Source organism: Enhydra lutris, unplaced genomic scaffold, assembly GCF_002288905.1.
Source record: "Enhydra lutris kenyoni isolate GAN:26980312 unplaced genomic scaffold, ASM228890v2 scaffoldscaffold51, whole genome shotgun sequence".
Lineage (NCBI taxonomy): Eukaryota > Metazoa > Chordata > Mammalia > Carnivora > Mustelidae > Enhydra > Enhydra lutris.
The window spans coordinates 12,243,672-12,266,530 of record NW_019154135.1 but is presented as its reverse complement, the minus strand read 5'-3'; the positions used below and the strand labels follow the sequence as shown (position 1 = coordinate 12,266,530).

Here is a 22,859-nt window from a genome sequence, read left to right as displayed (position 1 = left end):
GGGGGGGGGAGGAGGAGGGGGAGGGGGAGGAGGAGGGGGGAGGGGGAGGAGGAGGGGGGAGGAAAAGAGGGGAGGTGGAGGAGGGAAGGGGGGAGGAAAAGAGGGGAGGTGGAGGAGGGAAGGGGGAGAAGAAGGGGGAGGAGGAGAGGGGAGGAGGAGGGGAGGAGGGCTGAGGGCCCCAGGCTGCTGACTGGCCACGCCCACTGCCCCAGCAGCCCACAGTCCAGGGGTGGGGAAGGCTCCCCCGTGCTCGAGAGTCACCTACCACATATTGGGGCTCTGCCCACCTCCCTGGGGTCCTTACAATAGGGGACACCCATTCTAGACAGGCCGCCTCCCGAGGTACTGGCCAGACCATGGGGTCCCAGGTGCACATCCTATCGGCATCCCCACTCGCCTCTCCTGGCCTCTCTGGGTTGCTTGACCTCCTTTAAACCCGGAACAGTAGACCCAGGGCATGGAGCTGTGGGCAGACTAAAGCCATGGCCACGTGCAGCCCTAGGGGGCTGTCTAGCATGCAGCAAGTGCCCGATAACGGCTCAGCCCACTGTCTAATAATCAAGTCCTGGGAGACACATCTGGAGGTCACACGGGCAGAACACAGAGACATACCCTCCCCTCTCCCTCTGTCTCCTGACCACAGGGAGGAGGCTGGGTGCTGCCCTGCAGAACATTCTAGAAGAGAAAGCTTTCTCCTTGGGGACAGTGCATCAGAACGTGTGAGCAAATGGGTTAAGGAAAGGCACCGGCGCTCTATACATCCGCTCGGCCCACTATGGCCTGAGGACACCGGCCCCTTCACCTCAAGGTCGTCAGGGGTGAGCGACACGCTGTTCGTGAAATGCACGTGAAGGGCCCTCTCGCTGGGACAGTGGGCTCCCACACTGTGGGCTGAACACAGCGGTGTGACGTCTTTGCCAGGGACACCGACCTCCACAACCCCACTGACCTTTCATGAGCACTCGGGACAGGCCAGCCACTGAGGGGGGATGTTGAAATCCAAACGTTTAGGGGAAACGAGCAAGAATCTTCATCTACCCTCTTGTCACAGGCCCCCCTCCCCAAGGCTCTGCAGACACACGGGGAGTCAATTCTGTGCGTGTGAGGAGGCACAACAGCCCCACGGTTTCCCTGTGCCAAACTCCTCTAAAATTAGTTTAGACGAACGATTTCCTCTGTATTCAAGACAGAGAAGAGACCAACATGTCACACGTCATCTCTTCCAAAGAGCAGCGCGCCCCAGATCTGAGACTACCTGGAGGGCTCTCCGTGGAGGTCATTCGCCGAGCCGCGATACGCTGGGGGATTTCGCACTGGGACCACTGAGGACACACGAGATCACACATGTGGTCAGGGGATGGGGACCCTCGGATGCAGAGGGGCTGAGCTAGGACCCACAGTACGGAGAGCACATAGCGAGTGGCCCTCTCGATTCATTCTGCCCCTTCTAGTAAAACATCTTTGCCCAGAAAATAAGCCAAAGGCCTTCAGATCAAGGCCACTGGCCTTGCTTCCCATGGGCTTCACCAAGGCGGAGGGACCGGGGCGTGCACTCACCATGATGTCGCCTTTCAGCAGCTGGGCGGGCTCGATGGCGATGTAGATGCTGCTTTGCGTTTCCGGGCCCACGTTGCTTTGGGACACACAAGAAGGTAAACCATGATGCAATTTCATGACTTAACAGAAAAAAACCCCTTTTGAGAAAATCGACCTCGCCTCTCAAACTCAGAGAGCACATGGAATACTCCACGTGGCCCTGGGATGCCCCTCCCCGGGGTCCAGCCGGCGTGTGGACTGTGCGTGTCGGTAACGAGCGGAGTGCGTGAGCGCCCAGGTGCCCCCCGCGTGCGGGTCCACCACGAGGCCCAACCATGACAGCAGCTCGTTCTGACCTACTTCTCACTCACGTTCTATTAATGTCCACAAAACACGTACAGCGAGCAAACAATAAAGCAAACCAGGAAAGCCCAGAAACTCAGACAAATTCTGAGGGCACCTGCCCATTGCCGAAAACACGCAGGGGAGAGAAGGCTCCCCAGTGCGGACCCTGTCACAGTACTCTGGGGTGCGGGCCTCCCCGCCCACCAGGCTCTGCGTCCACAACCCTTCCTGGAGCCAAGGTGCCCCTTCCAGCCCCCGGGCACTCCCCCGTCGACGCCCCAAGCCCTTCCCGCAGGACGGGTGGCTCAGGAAGGTGCATTTCCCGTGAGCACAGCACTTACTAGATCCCGGATGTGTACACGGGCTGCATGGCCTGGTAGAGCTTCAGGAAGGGCCGGCACACTGCAAGAGAAAGCTGTCCGTGAGACGCAGGACTGGACAGACAGACAGGAGTCTGACAAACAGCAAGGCAGAGGCAACCTGGGGCAAGCCGGCCCCTGTGCTGTGTCTGTGCTTTTGGGGAACAGAGCTGGAGTCAGACCACACAGTAGGGGACAGCGGGGCTCCCTGGGAGAGGTCCTCCTGGCCAAGGGACCCCGCACACAGTGACCAGGATGCCTGGACGGGGCAGGGAGGGAAGGCAGACCGGGGAAGCGCAGGGTCCAGGACAGGCCGCACATCTCGAGCGCGGTGTGTGGACGCTCACCTCCGCCCGCGTCGAAGTTGGGAGTGCCGTGAAGGATGACAAAATGCAGGAAGAGCGGCGAGGCGTTCATCTTCACCGTCCCCGACAGGAGCCCGCTGAGAAACTGCACGTACCTGCAACGGACAGCGGCTCAGGGTTCCCACGGGGGTCCCCATGGCTCTGAGCCCACGCGGGGCCACACACGCAGGGAGACCGAGCCTGCTGTCCCGGGGCGCCGGGAGGGGACCCAGCCCCACTGCCCACATCCAGGCAGGGCTCGACCTCCAAGTCCGACCCTGACGAGCACAGCCCGGGCACGTGACCCTGCAAGGATCCCTGGACACCACCCACTGCACGTGGCTGGGCACCCAGTGCAGAACCGCGGCTCCCATGCTGGGCCTGCACCCACACCACAAGCAGCCCTTCTGCCCCCAACCCAGAGCCATGCGGGCTCAGGCCATAGGGCCATCACGGTGTCCCCAGAACCACACAGGGTCAGGCCACGGGGCCATCACGGTGCCCTCCACCCACAGGGGAAAATGGGAGAGTGAAGGAGAAGACCTGTGACAGGGTTACTCTCCCCTCACCTCCCACCCCATGGGGAGACCCTGGCCAGGCTCTGTGCTGTTCCTGGCCCCGGGAGGGCCTATCGCCAAGCACACATGGGTTTTGGGATGAGAAAAAGGTCACCTTGAGACTTATAACCAGCATGCCTGTGACCAGAGAGTTCATTAAAGAACAACTGACCCCAGTCCCCTCCTGACAGCACCACTGCTAAGAGAAGAACATATGACAAAGGTCCTCCATGTGTTTATTTTTGTGAACCGTGTGGACAGGGTGGAGAGGGCACCCTGTCCCCTCCCTCCAGCTGTGACAATCACGCCCATGGCTAGTGCTTCATGTCGACAAGGCCGAGCTCAGCAGAGGGCCCTTGGCTCTGCGTACGCAGCCAGGGGCCTGCTCACCCCCAGCGCAGGACCCTAACCCCAGCAGGGTTGGGGCAGCAGCCCCAGGCAGCACATCTCCTGCCCCTAACAGTCTCCGGGGCCTACAGGCAGGTGGCTGACGACCAGCAAATCCCCAACACAGAGCGGAGCCACCGGTGGCTGGACCGCCACGTGCCTGCGCGCTGCTCAGTCCGCATCCGGCCAGCCCCGCAGGAGCATCGCTGCACGCCAGGGACCCTGGGTGCACAGAGCACACATCTCTCCTCTCCGCGCCCCAGTTCCACGCCAGTGTGCACGTCAGGGAGGAGTCAGGAGACGCTTCACAGTAAACCACACGGTGAACGTTCATGGATTTCCTGCTGGGGCGGCCTCGTCCCGCTGTTCTCAAAAGCAGTCAGCACACGCGCAAATGCCTTGTCCAAACACGCAGCTGAGTTAGGGGAGGCGGGACACGGACAGGTGACCAGGACGTCTCCTCATGGCCACTGCAAAGCACCCGTCAGCACCAAAGGAAAGAGAATTGGTTCCCGGGTGAAGACAGGAGCAGCGAGAGAGAACGGAAGGTTTGCGCCCCCAGTTCAACTGGCACACGGGCAGGAACCACATTTGCCTGCGGCAGTAAAGGGGGTGGGAACCTGACAGCTCCCTTAGCGCCCAGTGTAGGGGCCCTGTTCCAAACAGCTCCTCTGCCTCTCACTGTCTCCTCTCTCTCTGGTGGAAAGGAATTCCCTGTGATGACGTTTTCCATGCTTCCTCTCAACTAAAGCAAGAAGGTTCAGGAACCGCACGTGTTGGAGGGGAGACAGATGGCAGGGCACGTGCGTCACCCCTGCGCCAAAGCAGCTGGAAATCTGCACATGTCCAACACATTCCTTACCACCAGGGACGAGGGCAGAAATGCATGGTTGGGAGTTTCCTCGAATTCCCCTAAACGCTGACCTGCCCTGGACACCGCTCAGATCTCCCCGAACACGTATGTGTATCAGAACTAGCATGACCATGTCCCGTGGCTCAGCACGAGGACCCACTGTAAGGGCACAACCTTCCCTAAGGCTTCCTATCTTCCCCTCCGTGGTGCTCGTGGGGGCCACATGGATGGTGGGGAGACATGAGCTGGGCCCCTGCACCAGGACGGGACCCAAGCTGCCAGTTACCTAGCGTTCCCCAGCACTCCCGTCCCTGGCTGTGCAGGAGGCCCTGTGGGAGAGCCACTCTGCCTCCAAGCATGAGAAGCCTGGGGTGGGGGGCTGCAGCGGGCATGCTCCCTGAGGAGAGAGGAAGGGTGCCTGCTCCCCTCTATCTACCCTGTCCCCCATGCACGTGCTCTTTGAGACACACAAAGGGTCATGTCCAGACTATAAAAATGTCAAAAGCCAAATAAAGTTATGCTGGGAAAGGTTGGTCATCAGACACAGCTGGAATCCTCATTTCTGCAGGCCGGTCCCTTTACCAGGCAGGGTCGGACACGGGAATGACCCCACCAGGGGCGCCCTCGGGACCCCTTCTGCCCCGCACCCCTGGGAAGGTGAGCTCACCAACCCGGTATGAAATAAGGCTTGGAGGGGCTTGCTGCTGAGGCCCCAAGCCTCGCAGGCCATAAACCCCAGCAAGCTAATTAATTCACTCTCCCAGGAGACCCCGTTGAAATGGGTTTCTTGAGCTCAGTGGAGACAGAGGCTGCACAGTGCTCCCTCGGGGCAACGGGGACCACTGGGAGGGTCCCCATCACGGTGTCCATCCCACAGACGCGGCCATCCTGGGCTCCTCCGGACGCATCTGAGCGGTCATCTACCTACTCGAGAATGGTCTGTGAGCATCTCCTACTGCAGGAGCTGGGTGGATGGCCTTCCTCTCCTCTCCGGGTGTAGGGAGACTCGCCAGGGAAGGCAGAACAGGACTCACACCACCTTTACACAACGTAAATCCTACAGCTTCCGGAGCACCCAGATAGGAGGGGAACGTGAACGCTGTGGGCTTGCTACGGTGAGAAAGTATTTTTCCACGTTCCACAGTCTCGCGTTGCTATTAAAAATACTGTAAGTTGGGGACGCCTGGGTGGCTCAGTTGGTTAAGCAGCTGCCTTCGGCTCAGGTCATGATCCCAGCGTCCTGGGATCGAGTCCCACATCGGGCTCCTTGCTCGTCAGGGAGCCTGCTTCTCCCTCTGCCTCTGCCTGCCATTCTGTCTGCCTGTGCTCGCTCTCCCTCCCTCTCTCTCTCTGACAAATAAATAAATAAAATCTTAAAAAAAAAAATACTGTAAGTTGTAAGAGCAAAAAAGAAGAAACTAAGGCAAACTTCTTCCTCGTCGGGTGCTGAGCATTCTGAGTGGCCGGGAAGGAAGAACAAACATCACGCGATGGTCTCAACAGATGCAGGAGAAACACTGGGCAAAACACCACTTCCGCTTAGGACGGAAGCCACAAGACAGTGGGTGTAGAAAGAACACCCCTCGTTGTAAAAAGGCTGCGCACGGCAAGCCCACAGCTAGCATCACACTCACATGAGAAGCTGAAAGCTTCCCCCTGAGACCAGGAACAAGACAAGGGGGCCTGCGCTCACTGCTTTCATTCACGTGGTATCGAAGTCCACGCCACAGCCATCAGACAAGAAAAAGAAATGAAAGGCACGCAATCAGAAAGGAAGATTTCAACCTGTCCCAGTTTGCAATGACGTGATATTATAGCAGAAAAGCCTAACGACTCCCCTCAAAAACTGTTAGAACTAATAAATGAAATTAGTAAACTCAGAATATAAAGTTAATACACATCATTCCGTCGCCTTGCTATGGGATAATGACGCACCAACCCTAACAAGAGATGCAGAAACCAGCCCTGACGACGGCCTCAACAAGACTGAAAGTAACGTAAGAGTAAAGTTAACCAAAGAGGCGAAAGACGGGCATGCTGGAAACTCTAAGACACTGATGGAAAAAACGGAACAAGACACAAAGAAACGGGAAAATGTTCAATCCTCATGGAAGGGAAAAATAACACTGTTAACCTCAGTCTCTAGATTCAATGCAGTCCCCATCAAAATTCCTATGGCATTTTCCACAAAAACAGAAAGAAAACCTTAAAATTTGTATGGAACTCGGGCACCCGGGTGGCTCGGTGGTCCGATTCTTGATTTCAGCTCAGGTCCTGATCTCAGGGTCGTGGGACGGACCCCACCCCCACCCCCACCCCAGCCTTGGGCTCCACGCTCAGCAGGGAATCTGCTCCAGATTCTCTCCCCACTCTCCCTCCACCCCTCTTAAAATAAACAAGTAAATCTTTTTTTTAAAAAAGGGCAGAAGGGGCACCTGGGTGGTCAGCGGGTTAAGCCTCTGCCTTTGGCTCAGGTCATGATCCCAGGGTTCTGGGATCGAGCCCCGCATTGGGCTCTCTGCTCTACTGGGAGCCTGCTTCCTCCTCTCTCTGTGCCTGCCTCTCTGCCTACTTGTGATCTCTGTCAAATAAATAAATAAAATCTTTAAAAAATAAAAAAGGGCAGAAGATCAGAATAGACATTTTTCAGAAAAAGACCTGACACCCAGCAGACATGTAAAAAAGCGCACAGCGTCACTCACCATCAGGGAAACACACACCCACACACAGGGAGATACGGTGCCACACCTGCCAGGACGGCTATAGCCCACACAGGAGACAACGGGTGCTGGCGAGGATGTGGAGAATTTGGACCCCTCGTGCCCTGTTGGTGGGAATGCTCATGGGCGCAGCCACCATGGAAAACAGTAGGGAGGGTCCTCAAAAAGCTTAACGCAGGAATACCATATGGCCCAGGAACCCCACGGCTGGGTTATCTACCTGGTGAAACAGAACCACAGCCGCACGCCGGGTTCACTACAGCCACGCCGACAGTAACCTAGCTACGGGGCACCTCATGTGTCCGCCCGCGGATGGACAGGTGAAGGTGTGGTGTAGAGACAGCACAGACCACGAGTCAGCCATAAAGAAAGGATGAAATCCTGCCATTTGCAACAGCTTGGATGGCCTGCGAGGCACTATGCATCACAAAATAAATGAGACAGGAAAAGACACTTACATGTGGAATCCCAAAAAACAAAACAAATGAACAAACAAAACAAGCTCAAAAGCTCACAGATACAGAGAACAGAGCGGTACTTGACAGAGGCAGGGTTTGTGGGATGGGCAAAGGGAGGGATGAAGAGAGGGAAGAGGGGAGGAGGGGGAGGAAGGAAGGAGGAGAAGGGGGATGGGGAGGAGGGGGAGGAGGGAGAGGAAGGGAGGAGGGAGAGGAGGTGGAGGAGATGGGTCTGACTGCAAACAGTCCTGGACATTGGGGACTCCCAGGACAAAAGGAGGAGGGCCTGTGGCGGCCTGGAAACCCCTTTCCCAGATGGAAGAATCGAGGCCCAGCTCCTGACCAACACGCCCGTGGCCGGCGCCCCGGGGGTGTGGAACCCTCCATCTCCTGTCTGCCAGCCACGCCCGCCGGCACCTCGGGGAGCAGAGGTAAGGGTGAGCCGCACAGGACGGGAAAGCACCCTGGCAACCGTCTTGGCAATTCTTGGCCAATTCCCTGCTGTTCGCTTTCAAATAACAGTGCGGTGACCTCCTCGGCTGGGCCCAGAGGGTGGCGTGGACTCACCTGGGGGCGCGGGGCAGGAGGAAGTCTGCTCCCCCAGGGCCCTCCGCCACCGGGACTGAGCATCTCCCAGGGGCAGAGCCGAGCGCCGGAGAGGGAGCGGTGGGTGGGCCGGGGGGCCAACGTGAGGAAAGGCCTCAGGGCGGACAGCCTAGTGCAGGAGTCAGCCAACCACACACCTGCTGTGAGGCCACGTTCACTCTCATGCTGGGCCCGCCATGACAGAGATCACGCAGCCGGCGGGGCCCCGACCAGCTACTCGCCAGCAGGTTAGAGACGCGGTTCGCCGACCCCCAGTCCAGCAGATAGAGCCCAGTCCCGACATTGTGGCGCGAATCCACAGCCGCCCTGAGTGTGGAGGCCCCGGCGTGAAACGTGGAGCACGTGGTGGGGGGGTCCTGGGCCCACCTCCCAGAGCCAGCCAGAGCCGAGGCTCCTTGGCCACCCACACGCGCAGTGGCCCTTCTTCCTCGTTGGGCACCCACCAGGCTGGCCAGGGAGATGTCCCTTCTGTCCCAATTTCTGAATCGTAAGATATCACTGAACTGTTGGCTCTGGCTCAGGGACGCATACGTACCGCTTCTGGGAAGGCTGCATTAGGGCTGAAACTTTATCATCATAGAACTTCTTCATTGCAAACCTGTCGAGGGCCTGGTCAGCGCTGAGGAAGGAAAGAGAGAGAATCAGCACAGCATTAACCGTGGACGCCGCGGATGGCCGGGTGACGGGGGCAGGGGCTACGGCCTGGCAGGTCTGGACCACCGTCCAACACAGCGGCACCCTCTCTCCAGGTGGCACAGCTCCCAGGATAGCCACCCCCCAGGCTCCTTCCCCCAGGCGGGCACAAGGCTGGCATCCCAAACTGTCCCATTGCCACACCGGCCCCATGACAGCAGGGAAGTAGCAGAGAGCTGTGCGTGAGTGTCGGGATCCCAAGGGTTTGGGGCACAGCAGTTAACACTACCCTTAGTGACCACCAGCAAGCCCTGGGGGCCAGCTCGGGACCCACAAGGAGTCACGACCCTCAGCAGGCCTTGGGGGGGGGGGGGAGTCACACAGCGGTGGCCGCGCACGAGCAGAGTGCGCTCAACAGGACCCTCAGAAAACCCTGCAGCTGGGCGTTCACGATCTGGTTGATCTGACGGATCCGTCCCACATTGTGGGACACGGACGCGAGAGGTCACAGCGACCGAGTCTTGCTCGAGCCCAGAGCTTCCCAGACAACCTGATCGGAGCTGGGCTCTTCCCTCACAGAGTGCACGCACGCGGCCCTGCGGAACACGGGGATCCACCGAGTGCATCTGTCCTGGGCTGCGCAGGGGGCGGGGGGGGGGGGCGCGGGGGGGGGCTGGCCCAGACGGAAGGTTGCCTGCCCGCAGCACTGAGCCTTCACCGTCATCGACGGTGCATGTTTTAAGCTGAGAAGTACCTTACACGGAGCTTCACTTGCAAGCGTTCCTCTTCCCAGAGCTCACGGGTCTTACTAAACGCTGACAGTGTACTTCCGGCTCGTGTGTGTGTGTGCGTGTGTGTTTGTGTTCGTTCAGGAATAACGTCACCGTCGGCGTTAATACTCCCGCTGACGGTCTCCCCGATCACCCGTCCCCAGGGTGCCGACCCAAGAAGCTTCCTTCTCCTTCTGGATTTCTCCTCTCAGAGGCCATCCGGAGCACGGTTCGCAACAGAGATCTTAGAGATGCGTGCTCCCCGTGATGGCTTCTGGGAATGCCAACGATCAAGGACACAAACGTGTGGGAGGCTGGTCGCCACGGCGGGCTCGGAGCAGGGAATCAGGAGACGCTGCCTCGACGGGCACAAAGCAGCCCCATGCCTAATGACCTAACGCCGCCTCCATGCTTGGCGGCTGGGCCCCCTCCATGCGGCCGCTCGGGCGCACATCCGGGAAAGTGCAGTGATTGGGAAGAACAGGGCCGAGCAGTGCTGCTGTGGCGAAACATGAGGACGACCCGAGCAGATCGGCCGGGATGCGGTCCGGTGCCCCGTCTGGGCTCCGCAGGGGTCTCGGCAGGAGCAGCCGCCTCGGGCTCTGGCACACACACAAACGCTCATTATCACCAAGAAGGGCTCTGGGTTTCATGGGGGCTCGGGTTTCCTCCTGGGCCGGCCCCAGCTCCGCCGTCTGTGTCCAGAAAAAACACTTGGGAAGTCAGACTCCACTCCTTGCTGCTGGAAAGGGCAGGACTTCCCAGCTAATGTGAACAGCGCGTGCACGTCCTCCGAAGGGAGCAGCCCTGCCCCACAGAGCGGCCACCCAGACGACGGGGTGAAGGCACACCCACAAAGGACGGTGCTTCTGGACCAGAGTTCAGTGTGAGTGAGATGTGGGCTCAGGGCGCGTGCCTCTGGGGGCACCCTGCATCCAGGAGACCCCACGCCGCTCCAGCGCCCACAGGCTGCCCCAGCCTCGCTGCACCTGCCAGCCCAGCCTCCTGCGGGCTGGTTCCCTATGGCTGTTCCACCTCCTGGGGGCCCAGTGGGACCAGGCTTCCCACTCACGGGCCAGGAGACCAATAGCAGGCCGAGCCTCGGGTCTGTCATCTGTACAGTGTGAGCATGAGAGCAGCCCCCAGGTCACTCAGGGGGATGGAGGGGGAGAAGCCCAACCTGCAAAGTACTTCCCAGAGACCCAGGGCTCATGAGGCCACTCAGCTTCACAGGGCACGAGGCGCCCGGTGAGACCGCACAGGCCTTGCCTTTGGTACGGTCACGTCCACCCCTGCGGGGGTGTTAGAGAAGGACGGCACGCTCACTGCTCTCCCGCCACCGCCACGGAAGACGCCAGTGCGAGGCAAACACGGGGCACACCAGTGGCTGGGGCTGCTCCCGGCCGAGCCCCCACCCCTTCCCAGACCTCCCGACGCCCCCAGCAGCGCAGACGCCCCGCATACCTGGCTGACACGTTGGTGAAGTGCATGTAGGAGGATATGACCACGCCGATGCGTCCCTTTCCACCCTGCGGGAGACAGAAGAGGGACTTGGTTTCTCTCGACTCCTGAGGCAGCGACAGAAGGCTCGCTCGGTCCGCTTGGGACGACAAAGAACTAGTGTTGTTGGGGGAGCCACGGCCAGCTTCCTCTGGTCCCTGTGCTGGGGGACAGCAGCACTGAGCCCAGCAGGCAGCAGACACGCCTGGGGCACCCGTGGGCCCCTCGAGGACAGGTCTGCAGAGAGGCGGCCACTCGGCTAACCAGGTCCCACCGGGGCCATGAGAACGTGCGAGGAGGAAGCACTTAGCGTGACTTCACTATAGGTGACAGGGCCTAACGCCCACCTCACAGGCTGAGGGGTCTGAGAGCTGTGCACACCATGCAGAGGGCCCAGAGGGCATCACAACTGCCACCTGCCACCACCAGCCTGGCCCTGCCCAGTTCCACAGGGACAATGGCCCCAACATGCAGGGCTCAGCCCATGACTACAGACATATACAGCCTGAACGGGGAAGCCACCAGAACCGCAGGCCAATGGGAACCATGGGACCCATGGGACCCAGGGGAGTGGGTGTGTGGAAGCACCACAGCCGTGATAGGTCACCTGCACCCAGGGCCACAGACTGCCACCTTCTGGAACATTCTGCCATGACCCAGATCGACGGTCGGCAAACCACAGTGCACAAGCCACTTCTGCCCAACCCACATCCTGCAACCTGTGAGCAACGTGGTGCCATGTTTTAGGACAACTGAAGAAGAGTCAAGAGTCAAAATACCCTTCCGTGCCACACGGCAAACACGGAAAGCCCAACCATGACTGTGCGTGTGACAGGAACATGCCACACCCGTCTGTCCAGGCGCCTCGGGGACCAGATCCACAGGCAACGGCACGGGCAAACACTTACAAGACCCTGCAGCACCCAGAGCCCAAAATATTTGCGGTCTGGGTTTTTCACGAGAAGTTAGGCAGCCCAGACAGAGGAGCACACGAAGCTAGAATGGCAAGGCCATGGACACGCGCGTCCCCACATCTATCCTGGAAAAGAAAAAGCGGAGCAGGGAAGCCTGGGTGGCTCAGTGGGTTAAGCCTCTGCCTTTGCCTCAGGTCATGGTCTCAGGGTCCTGGGATCGAGCCCCACATCGGGCTCTCTGCTCAGCGGGGAGCCTGCTTCTCCCTCTCTCTGCCTGCCTCTCTGCCTACTTGTGATCTCTGTCAAATAAATGTGTAAAAAAAAAAAAAAAAAAAACAGAAACAAAACAAAAAAACCAGCGGAGCAAATCCAGGCCGTGACCTCCACCGGAGCAAATGCCTCTCCACGGTGTGCACGTGGGGACCGCGGAGACATGGCCAGTTCCTCCCCACGCGGCTACTAGTCCGCTATGAGGAAACGTCTCCCCGACCACGCCGGGCATGCGTAGGGCCACGAAGCTGTCACACCCAGGCAGTCCCTGTGTCTGTGACGACCCTGAGAGTCTGAACTCCAGCAGGACGTCAGGACCGTGGCCTGCACCAGTGCGGCACAGGGCACCACACCTTCCAGAAGACCCATAGGCTGTGTCTGCTCAGCCCGTCGCCCGTGGGCAGGTGAAGGCAAGGGGCCCCGGTGCAAAGCCACACAAACCCGTCCTGTGCAGCGGACCAGAGGGCAGGGCCGTCCCCGTGCTGGGCCTGGGTCTGCCTCCCTGCGGCCAGGGGCCCCGCTCCGCTCCCGTTCCTGGGGCGCATGGAAGGAAGCACACCTTTTGCAGAACTCACAGGTTTGCAGGAATGATCCCAATATCACCCCTGCCACGAACCAGATGAACTTCTGTTAATGCCGACATTGCAAGTTCACGTTGAGTGAGGACGCCTCACTCATGGCATGTTTTCTAGAACGTCTCGGAAAGGGCTTGCACGTCCCCAGAACAAAGCAAGAGGGGAGCAAGTGGTTTCCAAGAACTCCTGATGTGCTCCCAGTAACTCCCGCTAACAAGACTTATCCCGGGGCGCCTGGGGGGCTCAGGCGGGTACGTGTCTGCCTTCGGCTCAGGTCATAGTCTCAGGATCCTAGGATCGAGCCCTGCATCAGGCTCCCTGCTCAGCGGGGAGCCTGCTTCCCCCTCTGCCGCTCCCCTCCTCCTTGTGCACATGCATACACTCTCTCCCAAATAAATAAATAAAATCTTTAATTAAAAAAAAAAAAAAAGGCTTGTCTATGGAGCCAAGCGTTGGGTAGGACCACACATGGTCTGGACATCTCTCTGCAGTGAGTCTGTCCCCTGTGACACAGACACTGTAAGTGACAGTGCAAGTGACTTCGTTAAAAAGGGAAGTCGATGACCAAAATGGGATGAGTAGTTAAGGGGAGCCTCCTGAGGACCAGCACCGCAGAACCTTCTGGGGGCCCAGGTGGCAGCGGCCAGGGAGAGCAGGACCTGGTTTCTCACCTGCGCCAGGTCTGCTAGAGTGCTCCGGTCCCTGCTGGGGACTGCTGCTCAGAAAGCCTTACGCACTGAGCTCCAGGGGAAGCATCCCCGGAAGCACCAGGCCAGGCCTGATGGAAAGCAGTTGGTTTTAACTGACAAGAATTGGTTTAAGAAACAGAGAAAAAGCCTATCTTCTTTTGAAGTTTGCACCAAAACATAAATCCAGAGAGAAGATCCTTAGTATAACGCCACCCTGAAAGGCTCCAGGGAACGTAATTTCACAAGCAAACGAACGGGGAGCCTGGCTGTTTGCTGGAGCGAGTAAGCGAGTCGGGTGTGAGCAGAAGCAGGGAGAGGAGAGCAGGAAACGCCTCACCCGTTCGTGTGCTCCCTGCTCTGCTGGGAGCCAAGGGGCCCGTCGCACACCGCCACCGAGGCCCACCGCCGTCCCGCAGCCCTCATGCAAGTGGGTCTCAGAACCCCTGGGGGACAGTGGCTCGGACAGCCCAGCATAGCTCGAGGGGAAGGGTCTTGCCAACTAAACTAAATCCAAGGCAATGGGTTTTCCTGCAGCTTTTGAATGTGAGAAGATCTGAAAAAGATATTTGAAGAAGGAAATAGGAACACACTAGAGAAGTGGAGAGAGTCCCTGGGACATGGTGTGTAACGTACAAAGTGAGGAGGGGCCCCTTCCCTCTGGGAGCACTGTCCTTTCCCAGGGTGCCCCCCACACGCTGCACCAGCGCACGCGGGTCTGCGGAAACCACCGTCCTCATGGAGCAGCCGGCCTCCGGGCTTCCCCACGCAGGACACTGGCCTTCTGTCCAGCCTCGTTTTCCACCCATCAGACCTGAGGACCAGGAAGCACAGGACGGCAGCAAGAAACCAGAGGAGGAAGAGAAGAGCTCCCAGGAGGTCAGAGGTCAGGTGCGGCCAGCTCCAGCCACGCTGCCAGGGGGCAGCCTAGTCCCGTCCCCCTCAAGCAGCCAGCTGGGTAGGACCACGTGTTCACAGCTAACAGCATCCTCCCCCCTGGCTCAGGTGGACCAAGTATAAGTGGGAGTTGGACAGCATCCGAACCGCGCCCTGCTCCTTCTCCAAAGGGCTTTCCGGAAAACACAAACCACATCCAGATAAAATGTTTCACCACCGTGGATGCCTTCCGTTCATTTAAAAATGCGCAGGTGTGCGTTCAGTGCCCCCAGGCCTGCCCATTCTAGAGCCCGGCTCCGGGAGAGTGAGGACTCTTCCCTTCGTAAGGGCGGGTGTGTGAACGTGACCTCCAACACCAGCAGATCCGCACGTGCCCGTGGAAGGAGGTCTCCGCGGGACCCCGCGGCCCCGCCCCCCAGCCTAGCACCGAGAGGAACTCACCCTACAGTGGATGACGACCACGTGCTGGGGGTCGCTGTTCAGCCAGGTCTCCTGCGCCTTGCAGATGGTGCACACCTGGTCCAGGGGCGGCGCGTGCAGCTCCGGCCAGCCCACGTCCAGGATCTGCAATGAGAGACGGGCTCTGTCTCTACAGAGACCCTTCACGTGCCGGTAAGCAATGCTGCCACGTGTTCCCTCCCTAAGGCCGCCTGGGAGCTGTGGCCGGGCGCCTTCCCTGGAAGGGAACATGGGGGGGTATTATGTTGCCCCCGTGAGACGTCCGTGCCCGTCTTATCTGCTGTCCTGCAGCTGGGACGGCAACCCGAGAAAGGGCTTTCAGTGCCACTAATGGGGCGCAGCTCGTGGGGCGGGCAGATCTGGCCCGGCCAGATCTGAAACAGGAGTTCTTGGTTGGAGCTGGTGCCAAAATTCCTCAGTGCAGACTAAAATCAGAGCTTGGGAAAATGCAGGGGGCTGTTCCCCATGTACCGCGCAGGAGACGTCCCAGAGAGCAGCCCAGCCCACATGCCTCAAGGAAAACACGCTCCTCTCGGGACAGGAGCCTGCCCACGAGGGAAGCACCCTGAGCCCGGGTTATAGCTCAGAGCAAGAACAGAGACGGTCTTCACTGCGTGACACAGAATACAATGTCTGTGCATGGGAACAGCCCCCCACCCGAGCCACCTGACAGCCTCCAGCACCCCCGCCCGGAAGCCTGCCTAGCCATGCAAAATGCATCCTATTCTACCTTCGTTTTTTTTAAGGGGAGTCGGAGCTCTCTTCTATGAAAGTAATAGGAACCGTGCAAAATGATGGGAAAATTTCAGAAAAATCCCAGGAACTAGAAAATATCGCATATCCCTTCCACCATGCAAGGTAACAGCTTTAACACTGAGGAATCCCTTAGATTTTTTCTGTGTAGTTGAGCAGAGCTGAGAGGCTATCACACGGGACCTCTAGGACCTGCTTTATTAACTGGCATTAAAACAGGCAATTCGGCACACACCACACTCCCACTCCAGCGGCGGCCGGACATTCCGATGTACGGCACACACAGACTACACACACTGTGGCTCACACGCATGCACAAGCTTAAAGCCCTCCCTAAATCTTTCCGAGAAAGATGAACGCACAGAGGGGAGAGCATGACAGGTGGCAGGAGGGAGACCCCGGCAGTGGAAATGTCTGGTGGATCCCGCCAACCTCGGCCTCTGGCATCAACACGTTACTGCGAGCTAATGTGTGGTGCTCCCACTGCAGAAGACTGGGGCTACGTGGGGTCTCTCAGTGTATTTTCACAACATACCATAAACCCAATTATTTCAAGTGAAAGAAATTAACAGGGACACCTCTCTGGCTTAGTCAGTAGAACATGTGACTCTTGATCTCAGGGTGGTGAGTTCAAGCCCCACAATGGGGGCAGAGATTGCTTAGGGAAAAAAACAACAACTCAAACACAAAAACGACAACCCACAGATAAGAGTTCCCAACACCCCTTAGGACGTCACGTGCCACAGAGACTTGAATGGCTTTGCACGAGCAGATATGCCTCAGGGATGTTTGATGAAACCCAGAAAGTAAAGGGCTAAGGTCGTACCTTTGGGTTGAGCTTCGTAAGGTCATATCTCTTTTCGGAAAGGTTTAACACCTGTGAAGGGCAAAGAAAAAGCCATCAGACAAGTTCAGGACCTTGGAGGTCAAAGAGGAAACAGTGTTCACACTTCCCGCGCCGTCTGCCTTCAAGGCACTGAGGAGTCTGAAAGACTGAAACTCTCATGGAAATGTTACTGTCACGGAATGAAACCCAAACAGCATACATAGGGACGGTGGACAGAATTGTGGTGGGGGGGGGGCGGTGGGCAAGAAGCCAGGCTTGCTGGGGGGGGCGGGGCAATGAGGGCCAGAGCCGGCGGGGGGCCCCACCATGCACACAGTAGCAGCCAGGGGCCTGGGGGAGGAGATCAGGTCCCCTATGGCAGAGACAGTGGAGCTCCAGGCCCCGTCCAGGTCTGCTTGGGGCACCCGGCTCTGCCCCAGCCGGGGTCCACAGCCCTTCTAATTGGACCAAGCTGCTGCCCAGACCCGTGGGCCATAGGCCTGGTCCCATTTAAGGACCAGGTCCCTGCCATCTGGGGCCCAGGGCCCTCCCGAGTATCTGGGGCCAGTGAACGGACGGGAGGGAGGACAGGTGCAGGGACCAGGAACGTGCTGACCCCTGGGCCAGAGGAAGGAGGGTGTGCCTGCAGAGCAGATGGCCTGGGTCAGAAGGGCAGCCGTCCCAAAGGTGCCAGGCCCCAGGCAGACGTCTGGGTTCTGGGCTGCAACACGCTTTCGCTGGCTACCATTAGGCCATGCTGAGGACTGGCATGCAGGGAAGAGGCAGGTGCTCGGGGGCCAGGAGAGTGCTGCTCTGCCCAGCATGACCGCTTGGGGCCAGTCTGACCATCTGGGGCCAGCAGTGACCGCTCGGGACACACTGACCTCTCCGGGCCGGCACTGACCCCTCGGGCCACCCTGACCTCTTCGGGCCGGCGCTGACCCCTCAGGCCACACTGACCTCTCCGGGCCAGACTGACCACTTGGGGGCCGGTACTGACCGCTCGGGGCCAGCACTGACCTCCTCGGCCAGCACTGATCATTCAGGCCACACTGACCGCTCCAGGCCGTACCGGCTGCTGGGACGGAGGCACGGCCCCCTTGGATCCCCTCTGTCTCTGGGCCACTCTCGCAGACAGCCATGTGGTCATGCCAGAGGGTGGCAATCACGGCCTTATCAAGCAGGGCAAAGGTCAGCAGCTTCACCAGATAATGAGGCCACGTGGGAGCAGGTGCGGACAAGGTGTGGGACTCTCATCCGATGCACGGTCACATCGGGACAACCCGGGGCCGTCGCACAGGGGCCGCCGCCGCAGGAGTGCACTGGGTAGCCAGGGGACACACGGGACTCTGGCCCACACTTCTTTGGGGGCTCCCTCTTACGAGGTCATATGGGTCCCCAGGGCACAGCGGCTTCCAGGACCCCGCCCTCTGTCCTCGGGGTTCAGGCCAACAGGAGGGAAAGACTGGGCTTTGACACCAGGGATGCTGGATGCTTTGAAACCACTGGGGCTGATGGGTCTGTCTGATGCTGAATGCGGCCACAGCAGGGGGGCTGCCCACCCTCAGGCGCCCAGGGGCAGCCGCCATGGGCAGGCGCAGCAGGTGGCACGAAAGACTAGAGGCCCGGAGGGAGGGAGTCCCAGAGCATCTCCGTGAAACCAGGTACCTGGAGGACCAGATGCGCGGAGGCATGGGACCACGTCCCCCCACGGGTTTAGCAGCCACCCCGAGACACTCGGTACCTCTTCGTATTTCCGGTAACTCAGTGTCTCCCCAAGTATGGTGCTCTGTGTCCCCTGACTGTCCCCGCACTCCCTGGCTCCCCCGTCCTCCTGCTCAGTGCCCTCCCCCACTCACCAGGTAGTTGTCCCCGTGCTTGGACCTCAGCATCCGTGTCACCTCCTGCAGGCCGCGCAGGTAGGACTCCTCGGAGCAGCTGGCGGGGAAAGACACGGCGATGATGCGCTCAGTGATGTAGATGAGGTCCAGCTCGCGTCCGTCCTCCATGGTGCAGCTCAGCCCCGCGGGCCTAGGAGCAGGGCCAGAAGCAGGGTCAGGAGCGGGGTCAGGAGCAGGGTCAAGAGCAAGGCTAGTCCCCAGAGCAGCGGACGGGTCAGCCTCTGCACACACAGCTCACACAGGAGCCCGCGTGTCCTCTTTCGTGCAAGCATGGCTGTGTGCGGCTCTCTGCTGAGGACGCCCGGGTGCTAGGGGCGGGAGCGGTGGGACAGCAGGTGGGAGGGCAGGGGCGCAGAAGCAGGAGGGTGGAGAGCAGGACCACCAAGTGCTCCCATCCTACAGAGGGGAGGGCCTGGTGAGGCCAGGATGGGGCCTCCTGCCCACAGCGCCCCAGCTGCACCTGCATCACAGGACGGTGCTGTGGAGACCATGGTCGAGAGCCGTCCCTCCTCCCCCACCCGCCATCTTCCTCCTCCTCTTCCTCCTCCCCCTTCTCTCCTCCTCCTCCAGGAGGACAGGCCCCCAGGGCTGAGGGTGGTTGGGGACGAGACGCCAGGTCAACCCCAATGGGGTGATGGCCCATGGCAGAACCACGGGGAGACACGGGACACACACAGGACGCGGGTTTGGACCCAGAGCCCATGAGCTCTGGGGGTTTGCGGCTGTCGCCTATCTATGACCGCCTCTTTCTTCTGTGTTTCTCTCCTGACTTTGGAAAAATTCAGAAACATACAAAACCACTTCACAATCATCTGACTTCCAAAGGACCCCACATGCCCCCCCACATCCTGCTACCTCCGCCAGCTTTCGGATTCAAAGAAATCCCAGATGCTCCACAACTTCATGTATAAATACGTTAGCATTTCTTTCTAGAAGATAGACACTTTTTAGAAATACCTACAAGGTCATTACCAGACCCCAAATCATAAACTTGATTTTCAAAGCTGATTTATTCCTACCAGGAGGCAGACGATCGCGGAGATTTTTGTTCTCTCTACCTTACGCACTACAGAGGGATGCGAGAGAGTTCTGATTACTTTCAAAAAATGAACCAGGTGTTTGAAACACTGATCTGAAAAGTCATAATGCGGATTTTCCACCAACCGCAGCTCCTGAGGGACAACCCCATGTGGAACGCGGGCTGTGGCCATCCTGGCAAGCACCTGCCGGGGGCGCAGGCCAGCAGAGTTCCGTGCACATGCCAGGTTCGGCCCGGGAACGCCCCCAGCGGCCACGAGCACTACAAAGCCACAGCCATGTCTGGAAAGAATCGCTTTCCCGCAGTCTGGGCTTTAGGGCTGGGAGGCAGAGGCCCGAAAAAGAAAGTCGATAAAGAAAAACTTGATACGTAACACCTTTGAACATCTTCCTAAAGTGAAAAACAGAACAAAACCAGAAGTATGATGACCACATAAAATAAAATAAAGTAACACCAAGCTCAGGGGTTCCCTGTCAGGTCTGACCCCGGGTGGGCACACGCTGACGAGCTACGTACGGTGCTGGCCACTCACCTGGGCGGTCTGGCACGGCGGAGAGCAGCGGATGGTGCAGAAGCCCCCGGAGCCTGCAAATGACAAAGCACTGGTCATTCTTGGTCCCCGTCCCCAGCCCGCAGCCTGCCGAGAAGGAAGGACACGGCCCGTCCTCGTCGAGTCGCAGGTGGGAAGTCAGTGTGGTGGCCGCAGGCTCATCTTAAGGCCCGGGAGGATCTCTGGCACGTCGGGGGGGGTCTCAGCCCGGGGACTGCAGACTCCCAGCCACACGCTCCCCGAACCCCCAGTGGGACGGGATTCATGGGGGGACGGACCCACCTGCAGCCCCAGGCACGCGGCCCTCGGCAGGGTGCATGCCCGTCCCCATCTGTCTACACGTGGTACTCAACCGAGGGCACGGTCAGCATTAACTTGGCCACTAGTATTTACTTGGGAAAAAAAAGAAGTGAGAATGTCTACGGTTTAAGAAGCCTTTCAGGGGCACCTGGGTGGCTCAGTAGGTTAAGCCTCTGCCTTTGGCCAGGGTTATGATCTCAGGGTCCTGGGATCGAGCCCCACATCGGGCTCTCTGCTCAGCAAGAAGCCCACTTCCCCCTCTCTCTCTGCCTGCTTCTCTGCCTGCCTCTCTGCCTACTTGTGGTCTCTCTCTCTGTCAAATAAATACTTAAAAAAAAAAAAAAAAGAAGCCTTTCAGCAGGGGAAACCCTCAGCTTGTGCCGAGTTTACAACTTCCACAACCCTTCCGTGTGCACGTGTGTTAACGCGGCACGCCGGCTGTGCATACAGCATTTCAGGAGACACATCCGGCAACCGCGGGAGTAGGAATCCCCTCCCCCATTCCAGAAGTGGGGAAACCAAGGCTCAAGAGGTGTGCAAGGCTCTGCCCGAGACGGCAGAGGCGGGAGAGCCCTTCCCACGATGCAGCAGCTCCTCTCTCAGGCCTGTTGCGAGTCCCAGCCCCGCTCTGCCGACCAGCCCGGGCGCCCGCCTGAAGAGGGGTGATGCTGGGAACATGCGTGGCAGGACGCCCAGATCTCACAGACCTCCCTCCTGCTCCCTGTCAGCCCCAGACCTGGAGAACCCTTCACAGGCTTGGACACCCAACATCACCAGCACGTCACTGGGCACCTGGCTCAGTCTGGCTCCAGAGCAAAAGGAAGACGCCAAGGAAGTCTCCCGAGGCCCCTTCGGGAATGGAGATGGCACGCCCCAGAAGTCACACCAAGCCGTGCCTAAGCCAATGGCAAACCCGAGGCCGTGATCCGAGACCCCAGGCAGAGACAGGACCCAGAGGGTGCCCTCCTCTGTGCACAGGACGCTGAGAGAGCTTGCCCGTTGGCTGTCCCTGGTGGATGCGTGCCTCTCCTACACGTCCCCTTACAGAGGACTCTGGGGGCTGACAGAGCCCGCTCCCTCGGTGCCTGGACCCTGAGCGGCATAGGACAGTGGCCCCCCAGGAGGTCAGGGAGGCTGGACCCACTTTCCCCAAAGCAGCCCTGAGGCCTGCTGGCTGGGTTCCAGCCAGGCCCCCCAAGAATCCCCGCCCACATCCCTTGGCAACGGATGGATGGCAGACAGATGATAGGACACAGACGCACAGATACATGCATGAAAGGTAGACCGCTGAACACACCCGCACACTCGCGCGCGCGCACACACACACAGCAAGATGGGAAGGCAGGGCCTGCCTACCCTCGTGCCACTTCTCACGCCTACCTGCCATCACTCCGCTGTGCCTGAGGCTGAGTTAGACTGAACAGAAGCGCACAGACTGAGAACCAGCAGACATGGTCCACGCACGTGAGTGTGTAGACAGAGCACAAATACCTTTCCAACGTCCCCATCACCCAAGTGGATGACAGACCACTCACCGCCCACACCCCCAGCCTGGCGGCGAGGCCACCCGCCACCTCACGGTGACAGCCGCAGCTCAGCATGGAGGGGCTGAGGGTCTCTGTGGTGAGGGGGGTCACTTGAAGGGAATGTGTATTGGGCACAGCACAGCCGGTACCCGAATCCTGAAATGGCATCATTCTGCACCTTGGGGACAGCAAGGGGGTGGGCATGGCCACAACATGTGCACACAGGGGCGGAGTGACAGGAGGGTTTCCGAGGACAGAGGCAAAGCCAGCCCCAGACCATGGTTCACTGTTCCTCCAGCATGGTGTCCCGTGAGAGCTGGCTGAGATCAGCAAGCGCAGACACACCTGGGGGACACCTGGCTCCTGGTGGGAACCCGAAGAAAGCATCATCGCCCCACAGCCTGGGAAACGGGCATTCGGGAAGACAGCGCCGTGTGCAGAGCCACACAGCTAAGATGCGGTAGCCACTTCTGACACCCGGCTCAGGACCCTGTCAATCCGCAGCCCCGGCGGCCTGCAGGCCGACTGGCCGGGGCACGACTTTGCCACACAGGGCGCTGGTCAAAGGGGGACACAAGGCTACCCTCCCTGTGCGTCTTCGTTCAGGGGCAAAGACTCTACCTGCTCTCGGGGTCCACAAACCAGGTTCCCCTTCACACGCCACAGCACAGTTCATGGCTTAGGAATGACCCGGAAACCAACTTACTAGAAGTCTCCCTTGCTCCGCAGAACCCTACACCCTCGCCTCATCCGGGAGGCCCCGTGCCTCCTGAGCTGCATGTTCCTCGTGGGGCCGCTGCACGACGACAGCGGCCTGCCCGCCTCCCTGGGCAGCCTTCCGAGGGCGCGCCACTCTTCAGGCACCTCGCCACGTGTGCAGAAACAACAGTGTTTCCGGTACGCGCGTCGGGTCCCCACCTGCCTCTGCCCGGCCCCACCTCCTTCACCCCCGGCCGCTTTGGCATGCGCTTATCGCAGCCTGCAGCTCCAAAAGGCCCTAGAAACCCGAAGGCAGGGGCAGGGGTGCACGTGGAATCTGGGGCCAAGGTTACACCTGCACCAGGCCAACCGCAAAGCCTGCACTGCCCCTCCCCC

The 22,859-nt window shown here is 59.4% G+C and overlaps 1 protein-coding gene across 2 annotated transcripts in view; it reads right to left on the bottom strand.

Annotated features, from left to right (window-relative positions):
• LOC111157076 (tensin 3) overlaps positions 1 to 22,859 on the bottom strand; it is a 201,714-nt gene that overhangs the window by 85,407 nt on the left and 93,448 nt on the right. For both annotated transcript variants that reach the window (XM_022518299.1, XM_022518300.1), the window contains 9 exons: positions 19,921 to 19,973; positions 18,308 to 18,479; positions 16,449 to 16,499; positions 14,852 to 14,974; positions 11,033 to 11,097; positions 8,701 to 8,784; positions 2,588 to 2,700; positions 2,223 to 2,283; positions 1,558 to 1,633 (listed from right to left, as the gene is read on the bottom strand). In XM_022518299.1, coding sequence (XP_022374007.1) covers positions 1,558 to 1,633; positions 2,223 to 2,283; positions 2,588 to 2,700; positions 8,701 to 8,784; positions 11,033 to 11,097; positions 14,852 to 14,974; positions 16,449 to 16,499; positions 18,308 to 18,479; positions 19,921 to 19,973 — 798 coding nt within the window. The remainder of the gene's footprint in view (positions 1 to 1,557; positions 1,634 to 2,222; positions 2,284 to 2,587; positions 2,701 to 8,700; positions 8,785 to 11,032; positions 11,098 to 14,851; positions 14,975 to 16,448; positions 16,500 to 18,307; positions 18,480 to 19,920; positions 19,974 to 22,859) is intronic.